The following is a 14,785-nucleotide window of genomic DNA, read 5'->3' as shown; positions in this document are numbered from 1 at the left end:
CCCAGATCAAATGCCTTGGTAGTGTTCCTGAGTGGTTAGGCCAGGTGGGGAAGGGAAACTGTCTCCCTGGCATCTTGGTCAGAAACCTCAGTCACACACATCCCATCCAAATTAGAAGAAAAACTGCATTCATTATCAAAAGAGTTTTACAGAGACAAAAGGAAAACACAGGGTACATTAAACAAGAAACAGCCTTTATCTAACCTGCACAGGCTCCAATCTTACTCCCATTGGAGGCTGGTGGCTCCACTTTCAGTGGGGCTGTGAATCCATTCAGGGTTTCGGCCAGAACCAGCAAGAACTCTAAAGGAGCTATCCTAGCTGCTGAACCTATTTTGGGGGCCTGGTTCAGCAGCTTGGATAGCTCTTTTAGCATCCTGACTGGTTCTGACTAAAAGCCAGAATGGATTTACAACCCCACCGAAATCAGAGCCACCAGCCTCCACTGCCTACTTCCACACATCAGTCACCAGGGAGTGCCTTACAAACAACCACCTCCTTGTTGGGAGGGGAGCCAAGGTCCAGAACAATAACACATCCAACTACCAACAGACACACCCGTCTGGAAGGAGCACAAACTCCGCATCCTTTTATCAGGGCTAAAAGAGGAGGGCAAAGGAGTCACACTCCTGCTCCTGATTAGACTGGAACAGAAAGGGCCCAGCTGTTAATTAGGGGAAAGATATCTGGCCCAGTTCCAGTAAGCCAACTATCTCAAAAGAGACTTGATCAAAGAAACCAGCCATGGGAAGATAACCTCATGCCACATTTGCCTAATAAAGAGAGACATCAAAAAAAACCTGACATAGCCTTTATTTGAAGGGTTGATTCTTCCCTTGGTTTTGTTGCAGGGTCCAGTATCTTCATGTGTTTGAACAAAAGGGGGGGGGGGTGGAATGGGTAAACAAACCCACATTTTCCCAGAGAATGTGAAATATTCTCAACACAATAGTACACATGTCTACTCAGAAGTAAGTTTCATTGAGTTCAGTGGGGCTTACTCTCAGGTAAGTGCATGTAGGATTGCAGCCACAGTCACGAAAACAAGTAAGCATATGCAATTAACTTTCACCCTTACCAGATTACATTTGCCTTCACGGATTCATCTTAATCAGTCAGAATTTGCAACCCTGTTCACTAGTGGCCCTCTTAACTTGGGGCTAAACTATATGTAATGCAAGAGTTTCGATCACAGATCCCTAACAATGTTGTTGGGCTGCAGTTTCCATCATTCCTCACCTTTGGTTATGCTGGCTAGGGCTGGCTGAAGTTGCAGTCCAACAACATCCTGAGGCCCACATATTCGCCACCCCTGATTTAACCATTGAACAGCAATCCAAGGTCGCTATACAGTTTAGTAAATCTGAAAGATACAGACATTCTGATTATAGGAATGGCCTCTGTTCATACATGATTCCTATCCATGAATATCTCACTGGGCTGCATATAACTCTTCCTGAACCTGAGGGCTCTGAATTGATACCCTTCTTCTTGCTTGTTTTCTCTGCTTTTATTGGTAAAGGAGGCGTGTGAAATCAGTGCAAGAGGTTCTGCTTAAAATGTACCTTTAATATGAAGGCCATCACAACACTGTTGTTATTTCCGTCAGGTATAATCTCAGGCAGATATCAATGTTACATTGGGCTGGTTCGCACAACACGACAGCCCATTGTGGGTTATTTAACCACCGATGAGCTGCGGTGTGTGCCGGCCACCATTTTGAATATGGAACCCCCAGTCAGGGTGTTGCTGTGTCATCCAAACCCAACCCTCACATAACCCTTGGCTTGTTGTAGGGTTATGTGAGGGCTGTTTAACCTTCACATAACCCTCAATGGCTTCGCATGACCCCCAATCAGGCGTTGCATATTCAAATTGCACCTGGCACATGCCATGGCAAACCATGGCTTAAATAGCCCACAGTGAGCCCTGGCATGTCATGCGACCCGGGTCATTGAGTCTATGAAGACTGACTTTCTCTTTACTATTTCTCTGTGTATTTACACTATGAAATAATGCTCCTCTCTTCCCCCTCCCATTTTAGTATGTATTCAAAACCAAGTCATTTGAAGAAAAGACTGTTCATGAGGAGCTAGCCAAGAACATGACTGGACTTTTGAAGTCAAATGACCAAAGAACAGTGAAACATGTTTTAAAGGTAAATCTTTCTCTTTCACTTTTTCCCAAGCTAGAAATGTTGGAAAACTTTGGATAGATTTACAATTTTCTACATGCGCCTGTTTTGAAGCACCATGTGTGCGTAGAATGCACATGGGATTCTGGACTGAGGTGTTAGTATTTAAGAGCAAGGAGATATGATATTTGATTTTCAAAGACAACTATATTGGAAGAACCTCTGATCAAAGAATACCACAATGTAGAATTTGCTCCAAATTCTGAAAAATGCAATCAGAAATGCAGAAATGAAATGTGGAAGTTGAAGATTAGATCATTTAGTTTGGGATTTGGGAGTATTCACCTACAGATTTCCAGTTTGATACTAGCCCTGTTCAGACATTTGCAAAGCGTTCACACTTTCTACACAATTTAGAACCCTGATTTACCATGGATAGAGGAGTCTCTCTGCTCGAAACAGTCACCCTCTACATATGGAGAGCGACAAGAATCGCAATAAAGGTGGGGTGCTACGAGCATGCTCATCCCACCGCCGCCGCCACCACTCCATGCGTGGCATCTACATGCCTGAACAGGGCTACTGTTTCTTGTAGAACCCATTTCACTTCGTAGAAGTGTGACATGCTATATAGAGTGTCAGGATCGATTATGAGTGTATGGAGATACAAGTTCAGATTGAGAAGGGGAACAGTAAGAACCAGGGGACGCACCTTACCCAGCCAGTTCAGATATGGATGGGCGTGCTTCTCAGGGCGTTAGCACCCAGATCGCTGGGCTTGAAGCCACCTCCCCTCCTCCGTGAGAATCCAGGAGGGGGGAGGATGTAACCTGAGGAATGCTAGTCTGCAGCACAGAGCGAAGCAGGAAAAGTTAGAGGTGGAGCTCAGACGGTCAGATGAGTTGGTGATGCGTGAGGGTCAACGTAGGGGAGCATCACTGGAAGGGAGAGCCATCCCTCCCTAAGTTATTCTAGCCAGCAAGTTCTTGTTTCAAACTGCTGGCAACATCGTAGCTCCCATTTGGATTCCCTGCTGTTATTCCTTTGTAGCCTGAGAGTCTTCGGGGATTTGCTTCTGTAATTAACCTGTTGATAGTGAATTAAAGGCATGAGACTGAAGCCTCTTTTCTTGTGTGTGTGCATGAGGAAGGTGGGGGCCAAGGGAACATGACATAGAGACTGTTACCAACTCAGTGAGTTGTTTTTTAATGAAATTTGTTGGTTAGACCCGGGCTTGCTCTTCCATGAAAAAGAAGGACTCCTTCCATTTGCAAAGGCAACTGAGATCCAGTGGAGGCTTCCACTGGAGGAAAAGGGCAGAGTGGTAATTTTCACTTATTCCCCCTACAGCCAAAGTGCCATGCCCCACACTGTTCTGGAAGGTCCCCCAGACCTCTGGAACAGGTTGGAGGGGGGCTTCAGGAGGGAGGAGGAATCTGCAAAAATCACCACCTTGACCCCTTCCTTCCTCCAGGGCTGCTGCAAGTCTGCTGGCCACAAGTCTGGATCCAACCCATAGTATATTATTTAGGTATTTACACGTACGCAAGCCAGAAATTCGTTTAGATCCCTGATTATGGAAAGGAAAGTCAGTTTTCTCACAGCGTGCATAATCATGCCAGCAGCTCTGCAGCTTCATTTCTGGAAACCAGGAGGCATCTTGGGCTGCTCGGGTCAAAGAAAATATTCCAAGTGTTTTGTCGACCTTTTGAAAAGCTATATTTGTGCAGGTCTCTCCCTTAATTAGATTGCGCAGGTCACTCTGTTGTTTTTTTTTAATGTAAAGTAAGGGAGGATAAATATTGCTGTCATCATGACATTGCCTCACTGTCTCTCTTTCTTTTTTAAATTTTAATAGCACTCCTGGTTCTTTTTTGAAATTATAATAAAATCAATGGCACAGCACTTGATGGATACGAACAGAGTACAGGTAAGACTGTGTGCTTCTCTTCATTATAAATTAGCAGACATCAGTACTTAAACGTACACATATTTAAAATATTTTCTTCTTCCCAAGAACCTCAGTCAGGATATTACATTGCTTCATTGTATCCTTCTGTTTCTCAGTCTTAGATAGTTCAGTTAACCCCCTGCCTGACTTCTTCTAGGCATGTATTTGTGAGTGTCTTGCTAAGACAAACATGAGCAAGTAAGCATACAACACTGCCTTTCCTTCACTTTGTTTGACAGTGCTGGGAGCAACTTTGGGTACAAGGCTGTTTGGTTCTCTGGCATTGCTCCTTCACTTAAAAAATGCACATTGTAATATCGTATTCTTAAGTGCTCTGTTTTCCTTTACTTAAGCCTGCCACTAGCCAGGGTTAACAAAATCTGAAAACTTCTTCAGTATGCAACATATTAATCAATGTCAAGTTAAATTCTGACGGCTCAGGTTCCTTGGGAGTATCTACACTGTAGTAATGACTGCCCTGGTGGAGAAAAGAAGATATAGTTCCTGTGAACAAGCATGCTGTTGATGAGAACTCTGTAGTGAGACTCTGAAGAAAAGAAAAAAGCGGTGTAATTCAGACAAGCAGCCAGCAGAGTCAAATCTGTATCTGGCATAGAATGGATGTCCAAAACATCTGGAGGGCACCAGGTTGGCTACCCCTGGAGTAGACAATCCTAAGTTCTATGAACCAGTGGTCTGACCTGGTATCAGCAGGCTCCTATGAAGAACTGATATAATGGCCCTTTGGTTCCTCCCAACATATTATTTCACACCTATGTGAGACATACCAAGTTGATCCAGACTGCAGGCCTGCCCTGAATATGGTACAGGCTTATTACCATATAATAATGGTATGCCATTATTATATGGTAATATAATATAAGATCTTAATGCCGTCATAAGCCTATCTTAATAGATCTTAATGCCATCATAAGCCTATTGCCAATTAGAAAGAACATGTTCCATATCACTGACTCATTGGTAGTCCCACCAGCTTCACCAGTGCAACTCTCGTATTGAAAGTTTTGAAGGTTGTGGCTTTAGTTCATTACATTGTGTGCATGTGGAGGGACCACTTTGGAATAGGAGTGTCATCAGGACTGACTTTTACTTTTAAAGAAGTCACCTGCTGTCTTTTCAGATTCCACGCTCTCAGAGGTTTCCAGAGTCATTCCAAAGTGAGCTAGATATGCTCATAATGATCATATCGGATCATGTTGTTTGGAAACACCGAGATGCCCTTGAAGAGACAAAGAATGCAAACCACAGTGTTGGCAGGTTCCTGAAGGTAAGACGCCCTTCGCACAAATAGCCTTTCTTTAGCCTTAGTAAGGTCTCATCTACATGTTACAGGACCCACAAGGTCATTGCAAACACAGTGGAAGTTGATCCATGCTACTGGCATAATGTGGACCTACGTAGGTCCTCTACGTTACATGAAGAGTTGACATGCTACTGTTGGAAGTTTTTATCCACATGATAGATAGCATGGCACTATGTGTTTTGTCTATAGCATGGAGCAGTCATGAAAGCTGTTCAGCTGGTCTCAAGGCAGGCTGGTATAGACATAGCATACTATCTCACCATTTGTATTTATAGGCCTTTACTCATTTAGGACCTAGCCACCACCAAATTGAAGCCAGCTGAGAAATCACAGGCTGAAGTTAATGTATATTTCTAGTGCCAAGTTGAAAGTTTGATATTTTGTGACATAACGTCATTCCAGGGATATTCGGGTTGGGGAGACACCGTTTTTGCCCAGAAGCCCCCTTGAAATGATGCTATGTTATGGAGAAGCTGCATTCCAGGAGCATTTGAGAGGGGATGGCATCTGCAGAGTAGAGAACCATTGACCATCACAGGCAGCATTCAAAACCAATTATTAAAGCTAAAAATAGCAAAGGAAAGGAGAGAGAAATGCTTATCACCAGTGGTGAGCGCCCTCCCACACCTTTCAGAAAGATTCCTCCCTGAAAAGTTGAAAAAAAATGCCCTTAAAACACCATCCATAGAATCATAGAATAGTAGGGTTGGAAGGGGCCTACAAGGCCATCGAGTCCAACCCCCTGCTCAGTGCAGAAATCCCCTCCACAAATCCAATCCCTATAAATGGGGGAGATGTTGCCAGGGGAGGGGGGGAGATATTCCATCTCAACCCTATATATTTCACCTCCCCTTTCCCTCCAGAAATCCCAATAATAAATAGTTTCTCAACAAACTCTTTCCTTTACATTTCAGTATGATTCACTTCTTCCTGTTAAAGCCACATTTAAATTCCTCCAATTTCTAGCCCTATCAAGCATTAATGCGGCACACCTTCTACTTTCTTATTACCAGCAACTGATTCCTTGCTAGCTACCAAGAATTTCCCCACTCTTAGCTTCCTTCTATAATGACATTCAGTCTGTAGTCTGGGGGACAAAGGACTATCATGAACAAACAATGGTTGGAGTTCCAAAATCAATAGTGATTTACAGGACAACAGTTAGCATCTTTCTACAGGTACTGGTGAGAAAATAATTGCTTCCTATTAAAATGCAAGAGCATAGTTTATGCCTACTTAACCTGCCAAAATATCCAAACCAGCAAATTTTAGAGCACTTCAAGATGTAACAGTCAACTTCCTGGTGCAAGTAGATCCACCCTTTATTAAAACTTTAAAAATGGCTAATTTACTAAAGGGTTACTATTTTTTTCCTGACAGAGCTTTTAACATTGCATGAGAGCCAGAAATTCAACCAATACAACAAGCTTAAGTACTTTATCTTAACTTTATTTTTTTAATATTTTTTAACATCTTTTTAGGCTGCCTTTAAGGGTAAAACCATCTCAGGTTTTTCTTTGAGCTCTAGACAACCAATTACAGTTTAAGAAGTTTTTAAAGCCATGCAATCCTTTTCTTTGTTTGACAGATTAAGGGAGGAGGCAGTTCACAGTTACCTTTGCCTCACAACAACTTTGTGAGGTAGATCACTGTCGTTTATTAGGAGCTAATGTTTAAGGCCACACAACTTTAAATGTAGGATAGTGGTGGGACTTGAATCCAAGTTTTCTAAACCTATGTTTAGGGTTCTAGATATTGGTTTACACTGGACCTTTGGGCCAAAACAGACATTATTTAACCTGTATCTAGCAGCTGCATCTTTTTCAGTTTTACTCTAGAGAAGGTGCAAGGGGGCTGATCTGTATCTTAAAAGCACCCCTAATCCCCCACACTAGGGTTCTGATCCAAATTGGGCTCTCTGTGCCGACTCTAATTAAAAATGGGGGGGGGGGGAGCCATACCTGCTAGATACACATTTAAAGTAATGACTTCAAAGCAGTGCAGTATCTCTTATTCTCATAGTGCCACTTACACAAGTTGTCATTCTTGTTGACCTGAAAGCAACTGACTTGAATATTTGGTCACAGAGGCAGAATATGGTCCACAGTCAGTTTATTGTTTGCCAGGATGATGATAACCCTATTTCGTTATTGCCTGTCTTCTGTTGTGAAAGTCCCTTTCCCATATGAATAATTATAATAATTTCATTTTTGTCTTAGCGCTGTTTCACATTCATGGATCGTGGATTTGTATTTAAGCTGATCAACAGCTATATAAGCATGTTTGGACCAGGTGACCACAAGGTAAGGAAATGGATGTCTGTATTAACTTGCAGTTCTTTTGCAACAGAAACAATCAGTATGAGAAGAGTTGGTCTCTCCATGATATTTATTTTCTTTTATTGTTGATAAACAACATCTTACCAAAATATAAATAGAGCCAACTCAGCCATGCTATACTTCTCCATCCTGTGCACCCCTTGTCCTTCCAAGACTCTGTGGACATGTACTGAACACATTGCCTTCCCTCTAGAAATCTGGACCTGATTGAACTTTTCTTTATAAGGGAAATACTTAACAAGTGTTACTACTACGAGCACTGCCATGTATGATGTGATCCGTGTCTGTTCTCCTGCAATGCTCTTGCTTCCCAAATAAGTAGAAAATGCCAAGATGGATATTGCAACCTGATTCCCATGTGGCCCTTCATAGCTACTCAGAAATCCCACAACATGTGGGATTTATTTCTATATTTATTGCAATGTACCTTGTGCCTTCTCCCAAAGAATACATATTAATAATATTATTTAATAATAATAATAATAAATTTAAAAAACCTGCATTCCCAGATATGGATTTGCTGCCAGAAATAGTTCTGGCTTTCATTGTTGCACCACAACACAGAGACGTAAAATCTTTAAAGCAGTCTCCCACTACCTGGGGCCATCAGCAATAGCTAGCATGGGCAATGGCCAGAGATTATGGGAGCTCTGAAGGACTCCTGGTTGGGGAAGTCTACTCTAAAAAGGTTTGTATAAGCTGAAAACGTACCTGATTTTTTTTCACAGCATAATGCCTTCCATAAATTTGCTGTTAATGCTTAATAAACTATAGATTAATTAGACTGCATGAGGCAAATTGCATCCAAAGTTAATATGGGTAAAGATGCAGAACATAACCTCATTTTGTAATTATTTCCTAAAGCACTTGTAAGTTCAGTCAGTGAGGAGAAAGGCAGATGTGCCTGTGAAAAATGCATATGTAACAGTCTTGACTGCCAACTGATGATGTTTTCCTCAGTTGACTTCTTTCAGTTAGTAAATATGAGCAAGTGATAGCCAGTCATTCAGTCTGAAGCACATTTAATCCTTAACTGGCTAAGGTGCGTTCTTTCTTAATTGTTCTTAAGTTAGTAAAAACTTGTGCTTCGGTTTGATCCTATTTGATCCAGTCTCTAAATAGAAACACAAGTATTCAAAGGATGCCTTTGGCATAGTTAAGACATAATGTTAAACCATAATAATTCAACCTTGGTTTACAATCCTGGGCTTCAGGACAGGCATAAACCATATCTGAACCATGGCAGTTAAGATGTAATGTTAGACTTTTGTTTGCCATGAACCTGAAAGGGAAGGATGAAATCACAGAATGTGAGGAGAGGGAAAGGAGGACACACATGAGTTCATGGGTCCTTCCAGGCACAATAGTTTGGTATTACATCTAAAATAAGCCTGTGTGTGGCCATGTTGAAATTTGGTGTGTATGAAATGCTTGTACAAAATTGGCATAATTTGAGAAACGACAGTTTCCTATAGTAGTAGGAAAACAAAGGGTTATGGTTTTTTAAAGTGGTGTTTTACATAACAGACTGCAGGTTTCCTATTTCATGTAAGCTTGGCAGATAGATGAATACATGTCTGAGTCCCCAATTAATGGGTGCAAATCAATCAATACTGTCCATTTCAGATTTTGTTCCAATATAAATTCGACTTCCTTCAAGAAGTATGTAACCACGAACACTTCATTCCTTTGTGCCTGCCTATGAGATCTGCAAGCATTCCAGGTAAGGATTTCGTGGGGTTTTATTTCTTATCAGGCAAAACAAACTGCCTACAATGCTAAACCCACTTACATGGAGATAAGCCCTAGTGAAAGAAGCTATGGTGGCTCTTCACATATTCATGTTACCAACCTTGAGCCTTGGAATGGAGTGGGATATACATTTAGGCTGAAATCCCCTATATACCTACTAGGGAGTAAGCCCAGCTGAACACAAGGAGACTTACTTCTGAATGAACATGCATATGATTACACTGTTAAGTAAGGTGATGTAAACAAATGTTAGTGTCACAATTAATAAAGGCGATGTAAACAAACTCATGTAATGTAAACAAAACTTACCTTCACAATTGTTAACCTGATCATATAAAAATGTAATCCTTGTCTTCCCTTCTCCCCCTATATTTCTGAAAATCACATAAGATCCAACAACCCCATCAGAAACCACACAGCAGTTTCATGCATCAGGTAAGATTCAAATTGCTTTATGCTTCCATAATTGTCAGCTAAATGTGACCGCAGAGGGAGAGGGATTCAGGGCTTCTGCATCCTATTTCTGGCACTTTTAATATTAGCCATAATTTCACCTTGAGCCAAATGCTGATAGTAGTATCAGTTTGGAAACTTGCCTCAGTATTGTGAAAAACTGAATGAGAATAACCCCCACCTGCATCTGGCAAAAATGTTTGTAAAAATAGTTAATATTTGATTGCTTTAAGGCATAATCCTATGCATATTTAGACAGAAAAAAATTCCTATAACTCTCAGCATGCTCCAACCAGCATGGCTGAGGCATGCCGGGAGTTATAGGATTTTTTTTCTGTCTAAACATGCATAGGATTGTGCCCTTAAGGACCTTAAAATTTTAACAAAGGTCTGTATAGTCAACTGAACTGTCCTGAGCTGAGCTGTCTGTAACATCCTGCCAAATGGTAAAGAGAACGTTACCACACAGGTCCACTTGCATGCTAAAATGGTGGGTGTATCCGTTTTATGTAATTTAAGGTGCAAACCTATGAACATTTAGATGGAAGGAAGTCCTGCAACTCCCAGCATTCCATGGGCCAGGAGCATGGCTGGGTGGGGAATGCTGGGAGTTTTGGGACTTTTTTCTGACTAAACTTGCATAGGATTGAACCCTTGCTAATCTATAACTCATGAAGATTGCAACATGAGAAACATTAATCCAGACTCGCCCGATCTTGTGCGGTTCAACACAGGGGTGTTGAACCTGAGGCTCAGGGGCCAAAGCCATCCCTCTGGGATTTCCCAGATAACGATGCTCCTTTTCCTAGCCACACCCCTTTCCCCCATCCAACAATCATTTGGTGGTTTCCTGGCTTTAGCACAGTTTTTCTTCTCTTCCTAAAAGGTTGAAATACCTCTCCCAAGGCTTCGTTATTGGCATTAAACACTTAAACTAAAAATACTGGAGGGGGGGTATTTTAGCCCCACCCTGTTTACCTTCAGCCCCGCCCACAACTGGAATAAAGCCTCCAAGTGCTTCTCTAAATTGAATGTGGCCCTCGGCCTGAAAAAGGTTCAACACCCCTAAGCTACAACTCCCAGCATGGGCTCCAGCCATCAGTCCTTCCTTACATAAATTGAGACCATGGCTAACATAGCACAGCTTTCCCAAATCTGGTGCCCTCCAGATATTTTGTATGTTGGGTTCCATCAGCTCCAGCCAACATGGCCAATAGTCAGGAATGCTGGGAGATGTAGTTCAACACATCTAAGAACATAAGAAGACCCCTGCCGGATCAGACCAAGGTCCATCTAGTCCAGCATTTTGTTCACATGGTGGCCAACCAGCTGCCCATGGGAAACCCACAAGCAGGACACAAGTGTACCTCCCGCCCATGTTCCGCAGTAACTGGTGTACATAGATATGCTGCCTGCTGGAGGTAGCATATAGTCATCAGGACTAGTAGCCATGGACAGCCTTATCATCCAGGAATTTGTCCAATCCCCTTTTAAAGCCATCCAAGTTGGTGGCCATCACTACATCTTGTGGTAGTGAATTGCATAGTTTAACTATGAACTGTGTGAAGAAGTTCTTCCTTTTCTCTGTCCTGAATCTCCCACCAATCAGCTTCATGGGATCACCCCTTTGGGTTCTAGTATTTTGAGAGAGGGAGAAAAATGTCTCCCTATCCACATTCTCCACTCCATGCATCATTCTGTACACCTCTATCAAGTCTCCCCTTACTCGCCTTTTTTCTAAGCTAAACAGTCCCAGATATTATAACTTTTCCACATAGGGGATTTGCTCCAGCTCCTTGATCATTTTAGTTGTCCTGTTCTGTACTTTTTCCAATTATACAATATCCTTAGCACCAGGTTGGAGAATGCTGTATTACTCATTAGCAGTAGTTTAGTTTATTTACGACTGGCCCAGTAAAAATAGCTCTATAAAGCCAGAATTAGTTTATTTAAAAAAAAAATAGTTAGCTGGATAATAGCAATGTGTAGCAATAGTTGTATGCAAACCACTTGGAGGTTTTGTTTAATATTAAGTGGTATATAAATATGATTAATCATTTAAACCTCTTCGAAGCATATCCTATTCTTGGACAAGCATGAATACAGCACGTTTTAAATGTACAATGAGCCTCTTGCCTGTTTTCATCAAGATATTCCGGAATACACTGTGACAAACGAGTTTTGCCGGAAGCATTTCTTAATTGGATTACTTCTTCGAGAGGTTGGGTTTGCACTCCAGGAAGACCAGGATATCAGGCACGTGGCCTTGGCAGTTCTCAAAAATCTCATGGCAAAACATTCATTGGATGACCGATATGCAGAGCTGGTAAGAGCTGGTAGCCCTTTGCCTCACGCGGCCTATTGCAACAAGCCTTTCAAGTCTACCATCCAGGTGTCTGCAGTGAGCCATTTCTTTGAATCTCTTTTTCTTCAGGAGAAACAGGCAAAGATAGCAAACCTGTATATGCCTCTGTATGGCATGCTTTTGGACAACATGCCACAGATATTTATGAAGGACATGTTTCTGTTCAACATAAATGCATCCAATCAGGTAAGTAATGTAGGCTTCTACAAACAGTAATTTTTGATCAGCCATGGTGCAAACATTTTTGTTTTCAAGCATGCCTCTGGTGGATAAGCAAGGGTCAAACTACATGTTACATTAATTGTGTAGTGTGTAGCTGAGGATAATCTCTTTTTTTAACTCTAGAGTAAGTGCATGTGGCCTTGATTTAGATCAGGACCACTGTGCTTGAGGGGTAGGAAGATTAAATACCCCCACCATTTTTTCCTGAAATTTCCTCCCCCCATGCATGGGAGTTAAAGAAAAAAGTCTCAATTTTTTGGTTGAAAACAGTGTGGGGCAGGGGAAGGTTTAATTCTCCTGATATGCAGTGGTCCTGATCCAAATCAAGGCCATGTGCAATTACTGTAGGGTAAAAAAAAAGAAAAGAAAAGATTATCCTCAGCTATGCAATTAATATAATGTGTCATTTGACTCTGAGAAACGTTGACCCAAATTCACTAGCCTGAAGTCACCTAAATGAGCTACACAATCAAATATCTACCTTGGGGGCATTTCTGTGAGTCAGATAACTTGCATTAGCTCTTATGGATTAATTAATCATACATTAAACCTTCCATAGAAACTTACATAGATGCTTCTTGCCTATACCACACTTCCATCTGGATTATCGGGCCATGGTTCTAAAACGCTGATGGGTGACTGTGGCAATTACAATGAAATAATGAAGCCAAGAGGAAGATTTACTGTGACTCTAATTGGACTGTAATGCAACTAAGGGTTGATTGAAGCATTCATTATCTCCTGTGGTATAGTCCTTTCATATGACTGTACTATCTCAGAGTTCTAATTGTTGTTGGAGATGGCTTGTCTGAAAGAATCTCTGTATCAAGTTATCTAAGAGACCACCTCCCCCTGGCTTTCAAAGGCTCTCCCTGCTGGGCAGCACCCTCTTCACCCAGCAGGGAAAGATCATGCTCCTTCCACTCCACCAAACAGCTGGGCTGCTGGGAGAAGCACAATCTACCTGTGGATAGGATTGTTCTGGCAGGAGGTAAAGCCTCTCCCCCTCTCAGCAATTCTGATTAAGATTGCAGATTCCCCACTGCTGTTAGCTCTAGGTCAGTGACTCGAAACTTCCTAAACTCTGGGGGCCAAACCCATCCCAACCAAGCAACTTACAGAGAAGCAATCACTGGATGTCTTCTTACTGGCTGGCTTCATGTAGCGAGTGCCCATATGAGCCAGTTGACTCAGCTTAGAAGGGAAGGTGACAGAAGAACAGAGGAGGAAACGAAGGCATTCCTTCCATTGCTGTGGCTGGTCAGGGCTATGAACCAAGCACCCCTCAGTCCAAATCTTAGCTCACTTGTAAGTTTATTAGGTGGTCTTAGACAAGCCACTATCCACCTTGTCCTGCCATCAATAATATGCAAATATTTATACTAGTCTACCTTACAGGTTCGTGTAAGTATTACAGTAACTTATCTGTATTGTTCTGAGCACTTAGAAAAGTAAATATATAAATACAAAAGATTACAGTAATTATGATACGCCCTCCTTGGCATTAATCAGCAGAAGCTGGGGGTTGGGGGGAATTACGCTTAGTGTCATATCAGTTCTAGAAAGCCAAGCCAGAAGTGATGTCATTATAAAATGATCAAATGAAAGGGCAGATTTTGGAAGGTGATAAAATGAGTAACTAAATTTGTCTCTCCCCCCCCCCCTCCCCACTTCTATTCTCATTGAAATCCAGGGATCTAGAGATGATTTGAGCACTGCTGGAGGATTTCAGAGCCAGGCAGCAATGAAACATGCAAACTCTGTAGATACCTCTTTTTCCAAAGATGTTCTTAACTCCATAGCAGGTATGGAAGTATTTGCACAGTGAGATCTGTCTATTTTGCACCACTGTGAGGTTCATTATCAGTTTTTATATTCTCTTTATTTCCATAAGATCTGCAGAGGAGCCTTTTCTCAAATTACCTTCTATCTGTCCCATGGCATCTAGAGAAAAAATCTTCTCTGATAAGGCACCCCATTTCTGGAACACCCTCCCCATAGAGGTGTGACTCAAGCTGACCTTGCAATAATTTCGTCACCAGGTCAAAACTTTTCTGTTTGCTGGATATTTTAAATTGGTCATTCAGTCCTATTCTACTTTGATTGCCTTTTACTCTTGTTTCATGATAGTACTTTATCTTTTCATAATCTGGAGAAGTATCTTATCCTATTCCCTGTTGATTATATGAAACAAGAGCCAGTATCTAACCATTGAATATCAACCTATTTTTGTACAATGTTTCTG

The 14,785-nt window shown here is 41.7% G+C and overlaps 1 protein-coding gene across 5 annotated transcripts in view; it reads left to right on the top strand.

The window, feature by feature from the left end:
• Positions 1-14,785, top strand: part of DOCK10 (dedicator of cytokinesis 10) — a 293,838-nt gene that overhangs the window by 229,241 nt on the left and 49,812 nt on the right. For all 5 annotated transcript variants that reach the window (XM_084847134.1, XM_084847133.1, XM_084847130.1 and 2 more), the window contains exons 26-34: positions 2,045-2,158; positions 3,993-4,064; positions 5,227-5,373; positions 7,629-7,712; positions 9,375-9,471; positions 9,891-9,935; positions 12,104-12,279; positions 12,388-12,504; positions 14,234-14,345. In XM_084847134.1, coding sequence (XP_084703260.1) covers positions 2,045-2,158; positions 3,993-4,064; positions 5,227-5,373; positions 7,629-7,712; positions 9,375-9,471; positions 9,891-9,935; positions 12,104-12,279; positions 12,388-12,504; positions 14,234-14,345 — 964 coding nt within the window. The remainder of the gene's footprint in view (positions 1-2,044; positions 2,159-3,992; positions 4,065-5,226; positions 5,374-7,628; positions 7,713-9,374; positions 9,472-9,890; positions 9,936-12,103; positions 12,280-12,387; positions 12,505-14,233; positions 14,346-14,785) is intronic.

This window comes from Heloderma suspectum, chromosome 3, assembly GCF_057233095.1.
Source record: "Heloderma suspectum isolate Gila_16-S chromosome 3, 16-S_ref, whole genome shotgun sequence".
In the NCBI taxonomy this organism is placed as follows: Eukaryota; Metazoa; Chordata; class Lepidosauria; order Squamata; family Helodermatidae; genus Heloderma; species Heloderma suspectum.
This window is presented reverse-complemented; position numbering and strand designations above follow the sequence as displayed.